Source organism: Macaca fascicularis, chromosome 19 (genome assembly GCF_037993035.2).
Source record: "Macaca fascicularis isolate 582-1 chromosome 19, T2T-MFA8v1.1".
Taxonomy (NCBI): Eukaryota; Metazoa; Chordata; class Mammalia; order Primates; family Cercopithecidae; genus Macaca; species Macaca fascicularis.
Genome location: NC_088393.1, coordinates 10,373,173 through 10,395,929, shown reverse-complemented (window position 1 = coordinate 10,395,929; position 22,757 = coordinate 10,373,173). Strand labels below are relative to the sequence as shown.

The 22,757-nt window shown below is 53.4% G+C and overlaps 2 protein-coding genes and 1 long non-coding RNA gene across 3 annotated transcripts; 2 read left to right on the top strand and 1 right to left on the bottom strand.

Annotated features, from left to right (window-relative positions):
* Positions 1 to 737: 737 nt before the first annotated feature.
* On the bottom strand, positions 738 to 15,496 carry PIN1 (peptidylprolyl cis/trans isomerase, NIMA-interacting 1). Its single transcript, XM_045380855.3, has 4 exons — positions 15,424 to 15,496; positions 11,742 to 11,954; positions 2,279 to 2,389; positions 738 to 1,331 (listed from the first exon to the last, which is right to left on the bottom strand). Exons 1-4 carry the CDS (start codon positions 15,479 to 15,481, stop codon positions 1,222 to 1,224), a joined length of 492 nt encoding a protein of 163 aa, XP_045236790.1. The 5' UTR covers positions 15,482 to 15,496; the 3' UTR covers positions 738 to 1,221.
* A 314-nt stretch (positions 15,497 to 15,810) lies between these two features.
* On the top strand, positions 15,811 to 16,738 carry LOC141409203 (uncharacterized). The gene is made up of 2 exons (XR_012428348.1): positions 15,811 to 15,962; positions 16,147 to 16,738. It is a non-coding gene; the product is annotated as an uncharacterized lncRNA (long non-coding RNA).
* A 581-nt stretch (positions 16,739 to 17,319) lies between these two features.
* LOC135968640 (large ribosomal subunit protein eL21-like) lies at positions 17,320 to 17,966 on the top strand. Its single transcript, XM_065536266.2, has one exon. The coding sequence runs from the start codon at positions 17,361 to 17,363 to the stop codon at positions 17,841 to 17,843; it is 483 nt and encodes a 160-aa protein (XP_065392338.1). The 5' UTR covers positions 17,320 to 17,360; the 3' UTR covers positions 17,844 to 17,966.
* Positions 17,967 to 22,757: the final 4,791 nt, after the last annotated feature.

The window sequence follows — 22,757 nt, the reverse complement described above, 5'->3', positions numbered from 1 at the left end:
AGGAAACCCATTAAACCTTCCTAATGACAAACGCTCCGGCAGGCAGGCAGCAGGCGAGTGAGCGATTGCTCCCGAAGCCAGCCAGATGGGAGCAGGCACAGGTGATTGTTTATGAGGCTTGGCCTTTATTAGAAACTCAGCGCTTGCGGGAGGGGAGGTCCCCTGGGGCCAGGCTTTAGTTGCTCTGGTCCCTAAGCTCTGCCAGCCAGGCACCCCCACAATCTGGGCTGGTCCCCATCAAGTGGAAGGGGAATAGGGCGTGCAGGCATAACCACTTCTCCATCAGACCCACAGCCCCCCAACTGAACAGGGGATGGGGGTCAGGCAGGCCACATCCATAGCCCCCACACTGGCGGGGGACCCCATCTCCCCGCCACCTGCCCCAGGATCCCCTCTTCTGCACCTTCAATTGAGCACTAGAAGCCGTGTCTGCTCCCGTCCCCCTCCCCACAGAAGCCCCCTCCAGTCCAGGAGGGCCCTGTTGTCATGGTAACCGCAACTGCAGTGGGTGCTGGGCCAGGTGCTGGGTTGGACCCATGAACCTTCCGGAAGCACCTGAGATGGCAGGGAAGCAAGTCTCAGGGTGCAGGTCTCAGGGTGCCGACCCAGGGCAAGGGGGAGTCTTAGGGAAGAACGTGCAGCTGGGACTCTTAGGATGGGGTAGCTGTGATCCCCTCCCCGTGACATCGTCCCCCCTATGCGTCCCCGGGGAGAAATGAGACACAGGAGAGCGGAGCAGTGGTTCCGGGTTTAATTGGGGGTGAAAGGGTGCTGCACAGTTGCTCAGAGGGCCCATGGCTGGGCCGCACGAGTGTTTGCTTTTGCGACTGAACAGAGGAGCGTGGCCTAACTAGAAATAACTCGGTCCTCAAGTCTACCTCCAGGACCTGGGGGAACACGGGGCAGCTCTGCTGACCAGGTCTTCTCTTTGGAACACCCCTCCCACCACACTGCCCTGGGTCTGGGAGCCTCCCACCCCTGCTGAAGTCAATTCCTTAAGGGAGAATCTGGCAGTCGCAGCCCCAACTGGGGATGGACAGGGAGTGGGGACCCCAGGGCCCCTAATCTGGAAGGGCCCCCTCCCAGCCATTTTGGGAACAATAAATACTGTGTGACGGTAGCAGGGAGTGGGGGATTCGGCTACTGGCTGGTGGGCAAGAGGGGAGCTGACGGGCCCAGCTGCCCTGCCCCGCCCCGAGGCCAGGCCTGGGCTCCCCACCCTCACTCAGTGCGGAGGATGATGTGGATGCCGGAATCCGTGAACACAGGCCCGCTCATCTCCCCCGTCCGCAGCGCAAACGAGGCGTCTTCAAATGGCTTCTGCATCTGACCTGGGAGCCAGGAGAGGCGGTGGGGGCGTCAAGGCTGGGCTGGCAGAGGACAGGATGAGGCAGGGCGGGCAGCAGCCACGACAGATGGGGCTCCTGCCTGCGCTGAGCCTCACACTCGTCCACATTCATCCGTCACCACGTTTATTGCTGGTGCTGAGCGGTGGCCCAGCTAGGGGCGGCAGGGCCATTAAGGAGGCCCTGGGAAGCCGGAGGACAGCATGAAGGATGGCAGGCAGGGCTGCGGCTGCCGCTGCACGTTTAGGGGCCACTTCGGTGGTGAACTCGTCTCCCTGGGCCTGGTTCCCAGCCCTGCCATGTCATCTGTCCCGCCAGCCTTCTCGGAGCAGGTGGGCAGCTCCTGCCCCATGCTGCCGCCCCGCCCCACTAAGACACCTGCACACCATACCCTGCAACCCATCCTGGCCTTTCCCTGATGTTCTGCAGATCATGAGGACTGAAGAGGAGGAAGAGGAGGCTGCTTGGTCCCCTCTGTCCCTGATTTCCACTCTCCTGGCCAGACAGGCCTAAACTCAGGGCCACCTCCTCTCACCCCTGGTTTCCCCACCTTTGAGAGGGATTCTGCGGGACATGCCCTGGGACTCTCAGGGCCCCCAGCCTTAAACCACAAAAAGGAAGAGGCAGAGGACAGGACGTACCTGCCTTGGTGGGCCTGGGACGAGGACATCTGCGCACAGACACACAGAGGCCGCGCCCCCACCCCCGGGTAGAGATGATTCCAGGAAGAAAGCGCTGCAGCCCCCTCCCTGTGTGGCCCTGGCCCTGCCCAGCAGAGCAGCCTCTGAAGCCTGAGGAAGGGGCTGTGCTGCCACCTGCTGGACCCCAAAGGCCGGTGTGGCACCCGGGAGCCCAGTGCCCAGACCCTCCCGGCCTCTATCCCTCAGGGTAGTGGGGGTCCCCCGACCTGGTGGGGCCCATTCCTTGCGCACCTCTGCTGAAGGCACCCAGGTCTCCCCTGGCCTTGGCTGAGCTGCAGTCGCTGAACTGTGAGGCCAGAGACTCAAAGTCCTCCTCTCCCGACTTGATCTTCTGGATGTAGCCTGCGGACATGGAACGGAATGGGAGTGCCAGGTCAGGGCGGCGGGACCTGACCAGACAGGACGGAGGGCTCCAGAGCTGGCCGGCGGGGGAGGCAGCACTTCACTCGGAAAGCCTCCCCCTACAGGCACACATGCTCCCCATACCCCTCTCCTCACACACACCTGCAGGTGCAGTCACACCTGTCCTCACCCACACCCAAGAAGAGGCGACTTTCACGTGCATGAGCACTCGGTGCACCCCGCCAGTCACCCATGAGCCCTGCAACCCTGCGGGTCTCACATCCCTGCTCCCGCTGTCACTCTCTCCAGCACACACACATGCACACACACACACACATTTGAGGGAAAATCTACATCCAAGCTGGACAGATCAGAGGAGTGCAGGAAGCAGGGAGACGCTGACCCAGGCAGGGAGCTGGGCCCCCAGGGCCCCCTGGGCAGAGGTGGGAGAACTGTCCAGAGAGGGCCCAGCATTGCCACGGCAGCCGATGGCCTCAGCTGTCCCATCTGGGAAGAACAGCCTGGCACTGGGAAGGGTCTCCAAGGCACCCCGGTGGGCTTTGCAAGGGACACTCGTGGACTGTAGCCCCAGGGTCCCAGAGGCAGGCGACACAGCTCTTCTCCTGGCTCCCCACCTACGGTCTGCATGCTGGCAGAAGTTAGGGCGGCCCCACCCTGTGTGGCCTAAACCAGCCCATCGACTCTGACTCTCCAGGAGGCGGGGGAGGCCAGGGCTGCTGGAGGAAGGAGGAACAGGGCTGCTGGCAGAGGGGGGCAGGATAGCAGCAGAGTAGCATCTGAGTGACTCATGTTTCGGGAGCCAAGTGGGGAGGGTTGCGTGTGTGTGCACGTGGTGTGTGTTGTGTGAATGTGTGTGAGCAAGTCTGTGTATGCACTCTTGTGCACATGCCAGGTGGGAAGGAATGGCTTACCGCCTTCCTGAGTCCAGGCCGCCCCCAGGAAGGTGCCCATGAGCCAAAGTCTGCTCTACCCCAATCCTCCTCTTGCTCTGACACCAACGGGTGTCCCTTCCAGTGTCCTCCCTAGGCCAGTGATGTGACAGCCCCAGCAAGCCAGGGCAGGCCTCTGGGTGAACTGCACCCACCCCATGTACCCTATGGCCTAGCAGCCACGCTCCAGGGACACCAGTTCTTCTCTCCAACGTGAGGGTCACCCTGACACACTCAGTAGGGGGTTTCCTAACGTCACCCTGACACTTCTACCCATTGCTCCTTCTGACCTAAATGAGGCCATGACACGACTGCCGGCCAACCTGCCAAGGACACACATAGCTGACGCACCCGCCTACAGCCTGTCAGAGAGCCATGGGGACACTGCTGGGTGACCTAGCCAGTGCTAGGAGGCCTGGACACCCAACCATGGCACCTGCTGAACACAGTGAACTGATCCAAGTGTCCCCAAGGCTCCTCGGCCTCACACTCTGACCTGCTTGGGACCACGATGGAAATGGTACCACCATGACAGCACAGCCATAGCTCCCTGTTGGGCTGCACGTCATGGCAGCCACCAGTGTCCTGGTATCTGAGCTGGATGTCAACAGGACCTGCTGCCCTGACATCCCTTTGCCCCTCCACCTGACGGTCTTGTGCCAGTGGCTGTGACATGCGGCACAGTGCCCGGCACCGAGCAGGACCCTGACCAATGTCCCTTGCTTTCATCATTCTTCCCCTCCGTGTGGACTGCATCCCAGGGATGACGCAGCCTCTACTGCTCTGCTGCCCCATCCTTGGCCCTCCCGGCCCACTTGTCCTGGTCAGATCTGGCCATCACTCTGGGGCATTGCGTGGTGCCTGTCCGACAGGGACATCAATGCCATACAGGGCCCCAGCTTCTGTTGGGATGGCATATTACAGAGGCTTCTGCCCATGATGCCCTGGTTTGATCAGAACACCCCGCTTCCAGGGCTGCCACAGGGTCCCCCTCTGTGCCAGACACATCCACCAGTGACTCCGACTTAAATTAGATGTTGCTAGGACCCCCTCCCACCCTTCCTCTCCCTGAACTTCTAGGTATCTCCTTGGCCTTAGGCACAGAGCACTGGAGTCCCCTGTCCCCGCTTCTGTCTGGACCACTAAGCCAGCCAGGGTACCCACCTGCTTTGGGGAAGCAGGACTGCCTGCAGGCACTGAGCCTCTGAGGAGCCAGGTCCAGCCCCAGGCCCTGAACAAGCATCATCCTGCTGCAGCCCCCAGCGGCCAGGGCTGGGGGCACAGCCACAGGGATCCCTGAAATTGGACAGCCCGTCCAAGTTGTCCTCTCACACACACAGTGGCAAGCCATACCACTTAAAAACAAATAAAAGCCACACTTTGGCGCCCCCATAGCTCATATCACCCAGATCTGCCTCTGACCTGCCAGCTCTCTTGGAAAACCTTCTGCTTTGATGAAAGCCAGCAACGACTGTTTTGTTTTCCGTTTGTAGAGATGGGGTCTCATCATATTTCTCCGGCTGGCCTTGAACCCCTGGGCTGCAGCAATCCTCTTGCCTCAGCCTCCCAAGTAGCTGGAATGATTTTTTTTTAAAAAGTGCTTTCTCCTGAACCTGGGAGGTGGAAGGTGCAGTGAACTGGGATCGTGCCACTGCACTCCAGCACGGGCAACAAGAGCGAAATTCCATCTCAAAAAGAAAAAACCAAACACTTTCTTCCTGAGTTCCTGCTCTGTGAGGCTGACCTTGAGGGGTTTGGTTCTGTGTGTCTTGTTAGCTCAGCCTGCACCCGACCCCCCGACAATGAAATCCTCCTACTCCCGCCCTGCTCCCCTGCCTCGAAGACCTTGGTTTAAGCCTTTCGTCCTGCCTGAAACTTACCAGCTATCCTCTGGTCTCCCCCAGAAGCCTCCCCTAATCCCCCACTGTGTGAGGTGCCTCCCCCTGGGTGCTGCATTTACCGCCATCCTATTGGCAGGTTGCTTCCCTGCCTCACAGTGTGGGAACGAAGGCTGCTGGGTTGGCCTTGTTCATTGCTACACCCTCAGAACCCAGCACTGTGCACAAAACAGGTGTTCATGAATGTTCAAGAAGTTCATGAATAAATGAGACAGAAATAGGCCATGGGGAAGGAGGCAGACAGGGACCTACCACGGGGCTTGAAGCAGAAATGCTGGAATCTCATGCCCTGTCTACCTGAAACTCAGGCTGTGATCCTAAGGCCAGACTTCCTGGGCCTCCTCCAAGACAACATGTCAGCCTCGATGGCACCAAACCCATGAAATTTGATGGGGGCTGTCAGGTGCTGGAGCCCCATCCTGATTCGATGTGGCTCCAGCTTAGAACCACACAGATGCAGGGTGGCCTCTCCAGGAGCTCCCAGTCTGGAGCAGGGGCCTCCACCTGCTTCAAGGTGTTCAGGACCCCCTGAAATTGTATGCAAAACAGAATGGCACCTGTCTGTGCTGGCAGACCCCAGCCAGCCTGCTCACAGCATATCCCCAAGGCCCAAGAGGACACGTTATGGGTGCTGACTCTGGACTACATCAGGTTCAGATCCTACCTCTGCTGCTCCTGAACAATGCGAGTCTGGCAGGTGACCTTACCTCTTGGAGCCTCACTCAACTAGCCTGTAAAATGGGGTAACAGCTGTTCCCACGTTGGAGGCTGCTCCAAGGAGTGAATCAGTGACCGCTTAAGCAGCGGCTGTTGCAGAGCAGGCCCCTGACAGATCCAAGCTGCCCATCCATCTGTTATGGACTCAATGTTTGTGTCACCCCAAATTCATGTGTTAAAGCCCTAACCCCCAGTGTGGCTGCATTTGGAGATGGGGACTTCAGGGAAGTAACTAGGGTTAAATGTGGTCATAAGGGTGGGGCCCTGATCCAACAGGATTAGTGTCCCCTTTTTGTTTTTGGTTTTTTTTTTTTTTTGAGGCAGAGTCTGGCTGTGTCACCCAGGCTGGAGTTCAGTGGTGTGATCTCAGCTCACTGTGACCTCTGCCTACAAGGTTCAAGCGATCCTCCTGCCTCAGCCTCCTGAGTAGCTGGGATCACACACATGTGCCACTACATCCAATTACTTTTTTTTTTTAGTATTTTTAGTAGAGATGGAGATTCACCATGTTGGCCAGGCTGGGTCTTGAATTCCTGACCTCAAGTGATTTGCCTGCCTCAGTCTCCCAAAGGTCTGGGATTACACGCATGAGCCACTGCATCTGGCCAGGATTAGTGTCCTTATAAGAAGAGACACCAGAGAGCTTGTGCTCCTTCACTCCGTGCACATGCGACTAGGGAATACCATGTGAGTACACAGTGAGAGGGCAGCCATCTACAAGCCAGGAAATGGGTTCTCGCCAGAAACAGAATCTGAGGGAACCTGGATCATGGACTTCTGGCCTCCAGAACTGTGGAAAGTGGTGACTGTTGTTTAAGCCACAGTCTGTGGTATTTTGTTACAACAGTCCAAGCTAATGCACCTCAGTGACCTAGGTGGGAGTGAGGGAACAAACGGGGTAGTCCTTGACCCCAAAAAGGTTTTGAGATGTGCTCTCTCCTCTGCCTTGCCGGATCATTACGCTGCTTCCAGCATACTTCCTTGAGGCTGCAGGCACCAGAGGGGAAGGGGCCCGGTTGGGGAAAGAGGTGACAGGGTCAGGTCTGAGAAGACTAAGATCCAGAAGGAGAGGCTAGAGGCCGGCCCGAGGCCAGCAAGCTGGAAGGGTGCCAGTGACCTTGGGGACCTTGGGGCAAAGGGGCTGACCTGGATGCTGGGATGGGTATGTGGATAGGATGGCTGCTCATAGTCTCAGCCTCCCTGGGACCCTCCAGGCCCTGGGCATGTGAGGGGCCGGGGGTGGAGAGTAGGCAGGGAGGGCTTCTCCACGGCCCATCCTCCTTAGACAAGGACACCGGCAATGACTCCCTCGGATCCCTGACAGCCTCTGGCTGCAGCCCAGCAGCTGCAGAGGAGCCAATGCTGGGAAAAGGAGCCTCAGCAGAAAACGTGGAGGCCCCGACTCTCTCTGCAGGCAGCCTGTCCCTTCGGGGCAAGGGCGGAGCACCAGATCTAAATGGGCACTGATGAGATTCAGCCCGCCGCCAGCTGGGGAGTGAGCTGCCCAAATCATGATCTCCTGATCACCAGGCATGAACCCTCGAGGGGAGAACATCCACTTCATGGAAGAGAAAATGAGGCCCAGGTGCCCAATGCCCACACCGACACTGCACATGAGGATGTTACCGAGTGTACCCTGGCCAGGGCCACCTCACTGCAGCCTCCTACTGACCTCTGAGGGGATCTGCCCCAGCACCGTCTCAGGCAGTATACCAGGAGAGGGAGGTCGTGGGCCAAGGTCATCATCTGTGTGCTGAGCCCACCAGGCCTCCTGTGGTCCTACCCAGAACTCTTTCTATGGGCTGTGGGGTGGCAGCAGGGGCTGCCCGTGAGCAGAGACCTTGACTTGACCTCAGCTCCCCCACTGTCCACACCCGAATGACTGGGGCTGAGGCTCCACCATGCAGAACGCACCAGCCACAGAGCCCATCGCTCCTGGATCCTCATAGCCACCCTCTCCCCATTCTACAGATGAGGCAACTGAGGCCCAGGGAATGAAGACCACACAGCCGGCACTGAAACTCAGCCCTGTACGAGCCCAGGGTGGGCCATGCTATTCTGCCCTGACCCTCCCCCAGACATCCCACCCCTGCCCACCTAATCCATCACCCAGTCCTTTCTATCCTGCCTCTTGAATCTCTCTCAGGTCTGCTCCCTTTCACTTCTTCCTCCACTTCCAGCCCCCAAGTTCAAGTCACACTGTCTCTCGCTGCAGTTCCTCCCACAGCTTCCATCATGTGGGCAGGCGGGGCTCCTGCTGACATTCCCGAATCTGCAGGTACCTACGGCGAGGCCCCAAGGCCTGGCTACTTACCAGGTGCACCTGTCCAACCCAGAGATGGGGGAAACACCCTCGCCCACCACACCCAGGCCCATGCCCTCCTCACTGTCCCATCGGCCTCAGCCTTCTGCCAGCTCTCATCAGGACCACCTGAAGCAGCTCTGTCCTGCGCCTGGCCGCTCTGCTGACCCCCAGGAGCCCACCTCATGCCGCTCCATCCCCAAATGCCTGAGCCCTCCTACTCACTCTTATGGGGTCCGGAAGCCTCAGAACAGTGACCACTAGAGCTGGGAGGACCCGAGGGGTCATCTCGTGATTCTCTCCTGGCTTCTCCTTCCACTTCTTCCTCTTGCTCTGGGGCAACCAGAACCTCTGAAGGTTCTGCGCCTTCCAGTTTCCCTGGTCCTTGACATTCTAGCTTCCCAGATCTTTGCTGAAAGCAGAGCACTGCTGGGTTGCTCTCCTCATCCCACATGGCCACATTATGTCCTGCTGCCTCCAGGAAAGAACCCAAACTCCTCACCTGACAAGGACCATCCTCAACCTGGCTGGGACCTGCCCGTGAGAGGTCTCACCACCCCCCAGCTCCCTGCAAAGCCTTCCCCAGAGTCCTGGCTACATCCTAGCCCTAGGCCTTTACTTCTGCCCGTTCCTGTGCCAGGAATCCTTCTTGCTTCCTACTGGCTCATGAAACAAGGCTGTGAGGGCTGACTCCGGGCCAGGCTTTGTGTGGCAGGATGGGAATACAGGGGAAAGAGAGAGATCCAGTCCCTGCCCTCAGAGGTCAGGAGGCTGGCTCTTTAATCAGCCTTCAAGATTCCGTGCAAGAGCTTGGCTTCTCTCTACCATGCTTACATATAAGGCTAACGGGGGCACTTACTGTGCTAGATGTTATGTTGGGGGTGTGCATGTGTAATAACATCCTACAGGCCAGTACTGGACCAAGTGATGAGAGAGTAAAACAACAGCCAATACTGACCGAGTGTGCACTCTGTGCTGGGCCCTGTGTTACCACAACCAACAACTGCAATGACAGTGGCCACTAACAATAACAGAACGTTTACCAATGCCAGGAGCTGTTACTCCCACTTTACTGTACTAGCCAGGAGTCCTCACAACTACCCTGGGAGGTGGGTCCTATTATTCTAATACTAACTTTATAAATGAAAAAGACTTGACGACCGGGAGCGGTGGTTCATGCTTGTCATCCCAGCACTTTGGGAGGCTGAGGTGGAAGGATCACGTAAGCCCAGGAGTTTGCGACCATCCTGGGCAACATGGTGAAGTCCTCTCTCTACTAAAAATACAAAAATCAGCCAGGTGTGGTGTTATGAGCCTGCGGTCCCAGCTACTTGGGAGGCTGAGGTGGAAGGATCACCTGATCCCAAGGAGGTTGAGGCTGCAGTGAGCTATGACACAGCAAGATCCTGTCTCAAAAGAAGAAGGAGAAAAAGATTGAGGCCCAGAGATGTTAAGTAACTTGCTCAAGATCACACAGCCAGGACGCAGCAGAGCTGCATAGCAACCCAGGCTGTCTGGGCATGGTTGAGGGATGGGTTGTTTGGAGTAGGGATAGCCCAAGAGGTTCTGGGGACTCTGAGAAAGGCTGTCAGACACAACTTCCTGCAAGAATGGAAATTGTCTTTTTTTTTTGAAATGGAGTCTCGCTCTGTTGCCTAGGCTGGAGTGCAGTGGTGCGATCTCAGCTCACTGCAAGCTCCACCTCCCAGGTTCATGCCATTCTCCTGCCTCAGCCTCTCAAGTAGCTGGGACTAGAGGTGTCTGCCACCACGTCCAGCTAATTTTTTTGTATTTTCAGTAGAAACGGGGTTTCACCATGTTAGCCAGGATGGTCTCAATCTCCTGACCTCGTGATCCACCCACCTCGGCCTCCCAAAGTGCTGGGATTACAGGTGTGAGCCACCATGCCCGGCCAAGAATGGAAATGTGTTTTATATTCCCGCTGTCGAAGATGGCAGCCACCAGCTAAAGTATGACCAGTGCAACTGAGAAACCAATTTTTGATATTATCTTATTTATTTATTTTTGAGACAGGGTCTCGCTCTGTCACCCAGGCTGGAGTGCGGTAGCATGATCTCGGCTCATTACAACCTCTGCCTCCTGGGCTCAATGGATCCTCCCACCTCAGTTCTCTGAGTAACTGGCACTATAGGCATATACCACCACGTCCAGCTAATTTTTGTATTTTTTGTAGAGACAGGGTTTTGCTATGTTGCACAAGCTGGTCTCAAACTCCCGGGCTTAAGTGATCCTCCCGCCTTGGCCTCCCAAAGTGTTGGGATCAGAGGTGTAAGCCACTGCATCTGAATGGTAATTTTAATTAATTTACATGGAAATAGTACATCTGGTGAGTGGCAGCCAAACTGGACAGCTTTACACAGGGCTCTGCAAATGATGGCCTGCAGGCCAAATCCTCCCTGATTTTGTAAATAATAAAGTTTTCTTGGCACACAGCCATGACCATGTGCTTGCTTACATATTGGTTATGACTGCCATCCAGTTACAAAGCAGAGCTGACGGAGACTGCATGGCCCACGAAACCTAAAATATTTACCATCTGGCCTTTAAAGTTTGCCACCCCAGTGCCAGACTGCAGAGGAAACACAGAACAGAGCAGGGAATAGCTTCCTCCCTTAGGTCAGAATTAACTCACTAGCTCTGCTGGCACTCACTACCTTTCTTTCTTTCGTTTTTTTTTTTGAGATGGAGCCTTGCTTTGCTGCCCAGGCTGGAGTGGAGTGGTGCGATCTCGGCTCACTACAACCTCCGCCTCCCGGGTTCAAGCAATTCTCCTGCCTCAGCCTCCCGAGTAGCTGGGATTACAGGCACGCACCACCACATCTGCCTAATCTTTGTATTTTTAGTAGAGACAAAGTTTCACCATACTTCCCAGGCTAATCTCGAACTCCTGACCTCAGGTGATCTGCCCTCCAAGGCCTCCCAAAGTGCCGGGATTACAGGTGTGAGCCACCGCACCCTGCACGCACTCACTACCTTTCTGACCACTCTCTCTGGACCCACCTATGTTTGTGACTCGGGCCCCTACTGGATGATATTACTATTGACAACAGTTCCCACAGACTGAGGGCCCACTGGGCAAAATGCATTGCCTTATTCCCTTGAACTTTCACAATGGTCCTCAGAGGATGCCCATTTTACAGAGAAAGCTGAGTCTAGGGGAGGTGACATGAGTCCCCTCTCAGAGGTCACAGAGTTCACAGAGGCACAGTACTACCTGAACCCAGGTCTGCCAGTCCCCGGGCTGGGTCCTCTGCCCCTACCTGGCTCACCCTGAAATGCCAGATGGAAAGGAAAGAGAATGGCTGCTGTGAAGGTCAGGGTCATGTCATGCACTGGTGTTTTGGTGTTGGCCAACACCAACGCCTGGTAGCTGAGCAAGCTGGGGTGAAGGGTCTGGTGTGACTTCTACAAAGGCCCACCTGGGAGAAGATCCCCTCCCAAGCCTTTGCCCTTGCCCTGCTCACCGTTGATCAGCTCCAGGGCCTCCTCCTTGGTCCGGGTGATCTTCTCCTGCCGCCAGGACGAGGGCCGCCTTGACTGGCTGTGCTTCACCAGCAGGTGTGAGCAGCGGACCCTGGCGGGCTCCCCCTGCCCGTTTTTGCCACCACTGCTGCTGTTGCCGCTGGGCCGCTCCCACTGGCTGGCGTTAGTGATGTGGTTGAAGTAGTATACTCGGCCTGGAGGGGAGGGCAGGTGGGAATTCAGCTAGGGTTGTGCTCCCATGACACCACCTGAGCCCACAGCCAGAAGCCAGGGTAAGGGCCTGGCTTGCAGGGGGTGCCTTCATTCAACAAATCCATGGCGTGTTCACCATGTGCCACAGGCTCTCCAGACATGAGCCAATGTGGCAGGATACAGTCCCTACCCTTAGAGAGCTAACATTCTAGGTGAGAACAGACAGGTGCTAAACAAGCAAACAAAACACAGGATAACATCAATCCCCGATAACTTCAAGGAGGAAAATAACCCAGGGTGATGGAAGAGAGGAAGCTGGGGGACAGGAAGTTGACTCGAAGCATGCACTCAGCAGGCAGACCACCTGAATTCAAATCTGAATCTGCGTTCAAATGTGATCTACCTTCCCTGGGCCTCAGCGTTCTCACCTGTAAAATGGAGATAACAGTTCCTACCTTAGGGTCATTGAAAGGACTAAATAATAATTTTTTAAAAATTTAAAAAGGGCTAAGCGTCGTAGCTCTCTCCTGTAATCCCAGCACTTTGGGAGGCCAAGGTGGGGTGGATCACCTGAGGTCAGGAGGTTGAGACCAGCCTGGTCAACATGGTGTAACCCCATCTCTACTAAAAATACAAACATTGGACCAGGTGCTGTGGCTCACACTTGTAATCCCAGCACTTTGGGAGGCTGAGGCGGGTGGATCATGAGGTTAGGAGATCGAGACCATCCTGGCTAACACAGTGAAACCCCATCTCTACTAAAAATAAAAAAAACTAGCCAGGCATAGAGGCACACACCTGTAGTCCCAGCTACTCGGGAGGCTGAGGCAGGAGAATCGCTTGAACCCGGGAGGCAGAGGTTGCAGTGAGCTGACATCGCGCCACTGCACTCCAGCCTAGGCGACAGAGCAAGACTCCATCTCAAACAAACAAACAAAAACAAACATTGGCCAGGCACAGTGGCTCATGCCTGCACCAGCACTTTGGGAGGCTGAGGCGGGAGGATCACCTGAGGTCAGGAGTTCGAGACCAGCCTGGCCAACACAGTGAAACCCCATCTCTACTAAAAATATAAAAAATGAGCCGGGCATGGTGGCGGGCACCTGTAATCCCAGCTACTGGGGAGGCTGAAGCAGGAGAATCACTTGAATCTGGGAGGTGGAGGTTGCAGTGAGCTGAGATTGTGCCACTGCACTCCAGCCTGGGCAACAAAAGCGAAACTCCACCTCAAACAAACAAACAAACAAACATTAGCCGGGTGTGGTGGTATATATCTGTAATCCCAGCTACTCGGGAGGCTAAGGCAGGAGAATTGTTTAAATCTGGAAGGCGGAGGCTACAGTGAGCCAAGATCATGCCACTGCACTCCAGCCTGGGTGCAAGAGTGAGACTCTTGTCTCAGAAAAAACAAAAACAAACCAAAAAACAGGCTGGCTGGGCTCAGTGGCTCAGGCCTATAATCTCAGTACTTTGGGAGGCTGAGGCAGGTGGATCACCTGAGGTCAGGAGTTCAAGACCAGTCTGGCCAACATGGTGAAACCTCGTCTCTACTAAAAATACAAAAATTAGGCAGATGTGGTGGCAGGCACCTGTAATGCCAGCTACTCAGCAGGCTGAGGCAGGAGAATCACTTGAACCCGGGAGGCGGAGGCTTCAGTGAGCCAAGATCATGCCACTGCACTCCAGCCTGGGCGACAGAGTGAGACTCTGTCTCAAAATAAATAAATAAATAGAAGTAAATAAATAAAAAATAAAAAATTAGCCATGGGTGGTGGTACATGCCTGTGGTCTCAGCTACTTGAAAGGCTGAGGTGGGAGGACTGCTTAAGCCTGGGAGGCAGAGGCTGCACTGCAGCCGGAGCCACACAGTGAGACCATCTCCAGAAAAAAGAAGAAGAAAGCACCAAATAAGCTTACACATCTGCAAAATGCCTAGGACAGAAACTGGCACACATTAAGAGTGGGATAGCCTTTATTATCTCCATTGTATAGACGACAAAATGGAGGCCTCACCTTCTGCATCTCTGGGAATGGCAGCAATGAGTAACATTACTCTGTTCCAGGCACATAAAGGGGGAGGGAGGAACTGTACTCAGGTACTTCACACCTGAAAGCTCTGCTCTTAGCTACTACACCGTGCACAGTGTTGCAGAGCTAGGAACCAGCATTACTGGTGGCCAGATGTTACCCAGGGAGTGAGGGGTATGAAGGAGTGAATACTGTGAACAAGAAGCTGGAAGTAAAGACCCTACTGGGTGCCACTCCAAAGGCTGACAGTTCGCCTGGGTGACATGGAGTGTCGCCCATAAAGGAAGTCATCAGGGTTGAACCGAGCAGACACAGCAGAAATGGGCCCAGGGCTGGGCAGAGCATCCGGTTTATGCTGGAGGTCCCAGCCACAGGCCAGGGCTAGAGCAGAATGGGCCAGAGCACGGGCTCCAGGGGCAAATGCAGCTGAGCTACGGACTCACTCTAAAACCTTGGCAATGGGCTCTATCTCTCTGCACCTCAGTTTTCTCATCTGAAAAATGGGGACTAGAGAATAAGGAGATCAAACCTCACGGGGTTAATGAGGAGAGTCCATGTATCCAAAGCGTTCACCAGAACCTGGCACTCAACCAAGGAGAATTATTACTGCAAATGCGATTGCTATGGGCTCTGGAGGCAGCAGAGTGACTCGCGACCTGCCCACAGATGCTGGGCCTGCTACTCAGGAGTTTGCTGTGACACCGGCGGGGGGATCTGGAGGCAAACTGCCTAGGTCCTAATCCAACCCCCAGCCCCTGGAATGATCTTGGACGAGTTCCTTCAGTTTTCTGGCCTCAGTTTCCTTGCTGGTAAGAAAGGAAGTAATAACTATCTGGCTCCCAGAGTTGTGGCAATTCAGAGAGAACTTAAAGCGCTTGACACAGAGACAAACGTGCCCTGTTACTGGCAATATTATCATTGTGGCTAACCGTTAAATCGGGCCTAAGCACAGGGGCCATCGTCTGGCAGAATGTTACCGGCGGTGTCGCAGACTCAGCATTAGGTGTACACGGTAGGGGTGTTAGCAGGGGTAGGTTGTGGACCCGAGGTCGGGCAACACCCTATGCCCTTTGCAGGGTACTGGAGTGTCCCCTTCCCAGGGGTGCCCCCGGGCCCAGCAAGGTGCAGAGACGTCCCCCGGGGGCGTCAGGTGCATTAGGCCGAGAGGTATCAGCCGGGCCGGCAGGGCCAGGGCCATCGCCCCGGACTTCCCGGACCCTCACCCGCCCAGCCCCCTGCCTCAGCTTCCTTTGGCTTCCCGGCGGCTCCTGAGCCTCGCAGTCCCCACAACAGGGCGGGCCGGGGCCGTTACCCCGGGTACGACGCGGAGGAGCCAGGACCCCACAGGAGGGAGGCACCGCTGCCGCCGCGCCCAAGAGGTGAGCTCGAGCCCTGCTTACGCGGGCCCGCGCGGTCCCGCCCCAGCCCCGACCCCCGCGGCACCTGAGCTGCGGCTCATGCGCTTCTCCCAGCCGGGCGGCAGCTTCTCCTCGTCCGCCATCTTCCCTCCTGCCGCAGCGCCTGCTCCGCCTCAGCCGCGCCGCCGGTCGCCCGCGCCCGCCCGCCGCCGCTGCCTATTGGCTAGACGCGCTCTGCAACGGGGCCTCGCGGCAACGCCCATTGGACGCCCCAACCGTCCGGATTGGCTTTCTGGCCTTCTATTGGGTAGAAGAGAGGTTGGGCGGACCCTCCCACGTTATCCCTTTGCCCCGCCCCCGGCCAGCCTCAGCCTGGCTCCGCCCACTCGCTCTCCTCGGCTCCTGAGTGGTCCGAAGCGACGCGGCCCCGCCCTTCTCAACGCCCTTTAGCGAGCGCCAAAAAACTCCCGACCCCTTCTTGGCGCGCCTCGCCGCAGAGCCCACCCAGGCGGGACAGAGCTTATGGATTGGCTAATGCAGCAGCAACTCCCGCCTTCCTGAGCCGTTCCCGAAGGTCCGCAAGCCCCCAGCCCTCTCATGCGGAAGCGTCTGGCTGCTGCGGAGGTAACGGCGGTCGAGGTGGTACTTGGGCGGGGCGGTGCTGCCTCTGCTGTTGCCATAGCAATGCAGTTGCCTTGGAGATGAGCACCTAAGTGCCCGATGCTTAAATTTGGCTCCTCCATCCTCCCTCATTCCACCTGTTTCCCCAGATGTCCAAAGCTAACCCAGCCTCTTTTATTTTTTGCAGGGCCAAACTTTTCCCTAGGCTCTGGACCCAAACGCCTTCCACGTCTTTTGGAACCTGCTTACTTCCCTTATTCCTTCGCAGTCTGGCTCCTTCCTCCATCCTGGGTGACCAGTGGGTGCCGACATTGACATTCATATAAGAACATGGAGGAGGTGCAGGTGGGAGGAGATGAGCTCAGTTTTAGCCAACTTAAAATAGAGTCTGCAGAGCCCGTGGGACAGAGGAGGTATTTGGGACCCAGGGTTCGGGAACTGTGGGTAGATATGGGAGTTGAAGACACTGACAGCAAACAGTTCAACTATAGTTCACCTAGCATAGAACCCTATGTGAACGCTAAAAAGAATGAGGCTGAGTGAAGTGAACTCAGGGAAAACTGCCCACAACAAATTAGATGCAGGATGCAGTAGAAGGCTAAGAGAAGTCTAGAGCCAGACTTGGGTTTAAAGCCTGGCACTGCCACTTGCTATGTGACCTTGAACTGATTACTTAATGTTACTCTGTACTTTGGTTTCCCAATGTGCAAAGTGGGAATAAGCAATAATACATCCTTCTGTTTGATGTGAAGATTAAATAAATTAATCCACATAAAGCACTCAAGCCAGGCTCGGTGGCTCACACCCGTAATCCCAGCATTTTGGGAGGCCGAGGCGGGCAGACAACCTGAAGTCGAATTCAAGACCAGCCTGCTAACATGGTGAAACCCTGTCTTTACTAAAAATGCAAAAATTAGCCAGGCGTGGTAGCGGGCACCTTTAATCCCAGCTACTCGGGAGATTGAGACAGAAGAATTACTTGAACCTGGGAGGCAGAGGTTGCAGTGAGCCGTGATTGTGCCACTGCACTCCAACCTGGGCAACAGAGCGAGATTTCATCTCAAAAAAAAAAAGGCGAGTGTGGTGGCACACCTGTAATCTCAGCTACTCAGGAGGCTCAAGTGGGAGGATAGCTTGAGCCTCAGAGGTCGAGGGTGCAGTGAGGCTGTGATTATGCCACTGCACTCCAGTCTGGTTGACAGAGCAAGACCCCATGTAGAAAAAAAAAAAAACCCACCTCCAAAAACAAAAAACAGTGCCTGGCCCATACCTAGGATATGTAGTGTTAACTGGTATTGTCTGCCGGGTGAAAAAGCAAGTCATAATATGGTACAGCAATTATAGTATGTATGAAAGAACAGCCTTTCGGCCGGAACCGCCATCTTCCAGTAATTTGCCAAAATGACGAACACAAAGGGAAAGAGGAGAGGCACCCGATATATGTTCTCTAGGCCTTTTAGAAAACATGGAGTTGTTCCTTTGGCCACGTATATGCAAATCTATAAGAAAGGTGATATCGTAGACATCAAGGGAATGGGTACCGTTCAAAAAGGAATGCCCCACAAGTGTTACCATGGCAAAACTGGGAGAGTCTACAACGTTACCCAGCATGCTGTTGGCATTGTTGTAAACAAACAAGTTAAGGGCAAGATTCTTGCCAAGAGAATTAATGTACGTATTGAGCACATTAAGCATTCTAAGAGCAGAGATAGCTTCCTGAAACGCGTGAAGGAAAATGATCAGAAAAAGAAAGAAGCCAAAGAGAAAGGTACCTGGGTTCAACTGAAGCGCCAGCCTGCTCCACCCAGAGAAGCACACTTTGTGAGAACCAATGGGAAGGAGCCTGAGCTGCTGGAACCTATTCCCTATGAATTCATGGCATAATAGGTGTTAAAAAAAAATAAATAAATAAAAGACCTCTGGGCTGAAAAAAAAGAAAAAAAGAAAAAAAAAAAGAAAAAAGAAAAAAAAAAGAAAAGAAAAAAAAAAAAAGAAAGAACAACAAAACCAAAGCAAAGGAAATTTATGAAGAGATCACTTATAGAAAGATATCAAAGATATAAAGCATAAAAAGCAAGCTGCTGAACAGTATGAGTATTAAATTATATATAATTATCAATTACCTGTTAAAAAATAAATAATATGCCAGGCACAGTGGCTCACGCCTGTAATCCCAGCACTTTGGGAGGCCGAGGCAGGCAGATCACAAGGTCAGGAAACCGAGACCATCTTAGCTAACATGGTGAAACCCCGTCTCTACTAAAAATACAAAAAATTAGCCCTGTGCGGTGGCATGTGCCTGTAGTCCCATCAGCTGCTTGGGAGGCTGAGGCAGAATCGCTTTAACCCGGGAGGCAGAGGTTGCAGTGAGCTAAGATCATGCCATTGCACTCCAGCCTGGGCGACAGAGCGAGACTCTATCTCAAAAATTAAATAAATAAATAAATAAATAAATAAAAATAAGTAATATGTAATTATCACAATTATATAAAAACTATAGATTTATATCACTAAAAACTTCTGGATTCTTTCCAATATGTTAATGACTATCACTGGAGATGCAGGTGAAGGAAGAAATTAAGAATTTAAGTTTTAGGCTGGGCGTGGTGGCTCACACCAGCACTTTGGGAGGCCAAGGCGGGAGGATCACCTGAGGTCAGGAGTTCAAGACCAGCCTGGCCAACATGGTAAAACCCTGTCTCTACAAAAAATACAAAAATTAGCTGAGCATGGTGGAGGGAGCCTGTAATTCCAGCTACTCGGGAGGCCGAGGTAGGAGAAAGACATGAACCCAGGAGGTGGAGCTTGCAGTGAGCCGAGATCGCACCACTGCACTCCAACCTGGGTGACAGAGCGAGACTCCGTCTCAAAAAAAAAAAAGCGTAAGTTTTAATAGAACATTTTTTACAAGCATGTATTAGCATAATAAAAATACACTTTTTTTTGAGACGGAGTTTTGCTCCTGTTGCCCAGGCTGGAGTGCAGTGGCACTATCTCGACTCACTGCAACCTCCACCTCCCTTGTTCATGCAATTCTCCTGCCTCAGCCTCCCGAGTAGCGAGGATTACTGGCATGCGCCACCATGCCCGGCTAATTTTGTATTTTTAGTAGAGATGGGGTTTCTCCATGTTGGTCAGGCTGGTCTCGAACTCCTGACCTCAGGTGATCCACCCACCTCGGCCTCCCAAAGTGCTGGGATTTTGGCCACTGCACCTGGGCAAAAAGATACTTTTTTAAAAAAATAATTTTAGACATGGGCAGTTAGAAAAACAGTGGGGTTTTCATGTACGCTTCACCCAGCCTTCCGTAATATTAGTGTTTTAAATAAATAATAGAACAAAATTCTCAACCAGTAGGGACTTTGTTTCCCAAGGGACATTTGGCAACATCTTGATACATTTTTGGTTATTACAATATCTTCAGACATTTTGGAGCAGGAGATGCTACTGGCTACTGGCATTTAGTATTATATGCCAAGGATGCTGCTAACATCCTGCAAGGCACAGCCCCAACCAAAAGAATTATCCAACCCAAGGGCTGGGCGTGGTGACTCACACCTGTAATCCAGGGCTTTGGAAGGCCAAGGCAGGAGGATTGCTTGAACCGGGAGTCTGGGACAAGCCTGGGCAATATGGCAAGACCCCATCTCTACAAAAATTCACTGGGTGTGGTGGCACGTGCCTGTAATCCCAGCTACTTGGAAGGCTGAGGTGGGAAGATCTTGAGTCTAGGAGTTAAGAGGCTGCAATTAGCCATAAGCTTCCCACTGCACTCCAGCCTGGGTGACAGAATGAGACTGTCTCAAAAAAAAAAAAAAAAAGAAAAAAAAAAAAAGGCCGGGCACAGTGGCTCACGCCTGTAATCCCAGCACTTTGGAAGGCCAAGGTGGGTGGATCATGAGGTCAGGAGTTCAAGTCCAGCCTGGTCAAGATGGTCAAAACCCATCTCTACTAAAAATACAAAAATTAGCTAGGCGTGGTGGCAGGCGCCTGTAATCCCAGCTACTCGGGAGGCTGAGGCGGAGAATTGCTTGAACCCAGGGAGTGGAGTTTTCAGTGAGCCAAGATCGTGCCACTGCACTCCAGCCTGGGCGACACAGCGAGACTCTGTCTCAAAAAAAAAAAAAAAAAAAAAATCCAACCCAAAAAGGTCAACAATGCCAAAGCTCAGAAACCCTGCCATAATATAATTATCAACACTAAGAGACCAATATCAATATAATACTATTAACTAAACCACAAATTCCACCCCCGGTCCTGTTATCCCACTAGTGTTCTCTTTATGTTTCAGGGTGGGTGCTCACTGCTACTGGAGTGTCACTGTTTCTGGTCCCTCGAAGTGGACAGAGCAAGGAAATATATATATATATGTATACACACATCTATAGGTACTAATATATCTATTAAACAAAAACCTTGAATTCAGACTGATGCCTCCAAATCCAATCCTACAAGGTTCATTTTAAGCACTCCCATCTCCTGTTTTATTTGTAACTTCCTTCTCCACAGTGAGACACCCAGCTCTCTTATTTGTTCAACCCTGTTTGTGTGTATTACATGGGCCCATATGCCCAGACCTACAAAAGTAGTTTCAAAATTGCTAAATCATGGCTGGCCTAAGGGCTCACACCTGTAATCCCAGCACCTTGGGAGGCTAAGGCGGGCGGATCACTTGAGCTCAGGCGTTTGAGACTAGCCTGGTCAACATGGTGAAACCCCATCTCTGCTGGAAATACAAAAAATTAGCCAGGTGTGGTGGCTCCTGCCTGTAGTCCTAGGTACTTGGGAGGCTGAGGCAGGAGAATCGCTTGAACCTGGCAGGCAGAGGTTGTAGTGAGCCGAGATTGCATCATTGCACCCTAGCCTGGGCAAAAAGAGCAAAACTCCATCTCACAAAATAATAATAATCAAAAATAATAATTAAAAAAAATAAAGCATAGAAAAGCAAACTGTGGAATGGCATATAAATATTACAGAACATATAATTATCCCCGTATGATGAAAACTCTAGGTCATTTCAGAAAGTTTCTAGAGTCACTTAAATGTATTAATGCTCACCACTGGTGGGAGGAGTGGTATAAAGAAATAAGAAATTCAGGGCCGGGCGCAGTGGCTCACGCCTGTAATCCCAGCACTGTGGGAGGCTGAGGCGAACAGATCACGAGGTCAGGAGATCGAGACCATCATGGCTAACATGGTGAAACCCCAGCTCTACTAAAAAAATTAGCTGGGCGTGGTGGCGTGCACCTATAACTTCCAGCTACTCAGGAGGCTGAGGCAAAAGGATTACATGCTAAGGATCAATCAAAATTCAAATGTAGCTGGGCGCGGTGGCTCAAGCCTGTAATCCCAGCACTTTGGGAGGCCGAGACGGGTGGATCACGAGGTCAGGAGATCGAGACCATCCTGGCTAACATGGTGAAACCCTGTCTCTACTAAAAATACAAAAAACTAGCCGGGCGAGGTGGCGGGCGCCTATAGTCCCAGCTACTCGGGAGGCTGAGGCAGGAGAATGGCGTGAACCCAGGAGGCGGAGCTTGCAGTGAGCTGAGATCCGGCCACTGCACTCCAGCCTGGGCGATAGAGCGAGACTCCGTCTCAAAAAAAAAAAGAAAATTCAAATCTAAGCTGGGCGCAGTGGCTCACGCCTGTAATCCCAGCACTTTGGGAGGCCGAGGCAGGCGGATCACGAGGTCGGGAGATCGAGACCATCCTGGCTAACTCGGTGAAACCCCATCTCTATGAAAAAAATACAAAAAATTAGCCGGGCGTGGTGGTGGGCACCTGTAGTCTCAGCTACCCGGGAGGCTGAGGCAGGAGAATGGCGTGAACCCGGGAGGCGGAGCTTGCAGTGAGCGGAGATCGCACCACTGCACTGCAGCCTGGGCTGACTCCATCTCAAAAAAAAAAAAAAAAAAATTCAAATCTAGTTGGTCTGACTCTTGAGGCTGAGCTCACGTAGACACACTTAGAGTGCCACACTGTCTGCTATCACCTTATTTTTGTCTTGAAAAGAAGTGCCAGGGCCAAGCATGATGGCTCACACCTATAATCTCAGTACTTTGGGAGGCCAAGGCTGGACGATCGTCTGAGGTCAGGAGTTCAAGACCATCCTGGGCAACACAGGAATACCCTGTCTCTACAAAAAATTTTACATGGTATGTAATCCCAGCACTCAAGTGAGGCAGGAGAATTGCTTGAATCCAGGAGGCAGAGCTTGCACTGCACTCCAGCCTGGGTGATAGAGCGAGACTCTGTCTCAAAAAAAAATAAAAATAAAAAAGTTTTAGCAGGCATGGTGGTACACACCGCCCAGCTACTTGGGAGGCTGATGCAGGAGGACTGTCTGAGTCCACTTCAGGGCTGCAGTGGGCTATGATCGCACCACTGCATTCCAGCCTGGGTGAAAGAGCAAGACCCTGTCTTAAAAAAAAAATGGTGCCAGGAACTGTGGATGTTTAAACATGCTTTAAACTCATCTATACCTCCTCAGGTCTGTGTGATTTCAGAATCTTAATTCCTAACAATTCCATCTACTGTCATGACCTGGAGGCTCTTTGGTCTATTAGGGTGACAATAATCCCAGCGTCTCTTGACCTTCAGACACCCACAGCAAACCCCAGAGCTCTCTCTGGGCTCCTACACAGACTCCCAGCCTGCTGGTCTACTCTGCCCTCATGGATCCAGTTGATCTGGAGCTCTTATTTCAGCAGGTACATACTGATGGTGCAGTGATGACCTAACAGCGACCAATCCATCCATCACTAGACAGCTCTCATGCAAAGAGACAGCAACAAA

Coding starts and splice junctions, on each gene's coding strand:
- LOC135968640 (XM_065536266.2), top strand. CDS start 17,361: ATGACGAACACAAAGGGAAAGAGGAGAGGCACCCGATATATGTTCTCT.
- PIN1 (XM_045380855.3), bottom strand. CDS start 15,481: ATGGCGGACGAGGAGAAGCTGCCGCCCGGCTGGGAGAAGCGCATGAGC. Junction 2,390..11,741: donor GGCCCTGGAGCTGATCAACG/GTGAGCAGGGCA, acceptor CCATGTCCGCAG/GCTACATCCAGAAGATCAAG. Junction 1,332..2,278: donor CCTGGGTGCCTTCAGCAGAG/GTGCGCAAGGAA, acceptor CCTGGCTCCCAG/GTCAGATGCAGAAGCCATTT.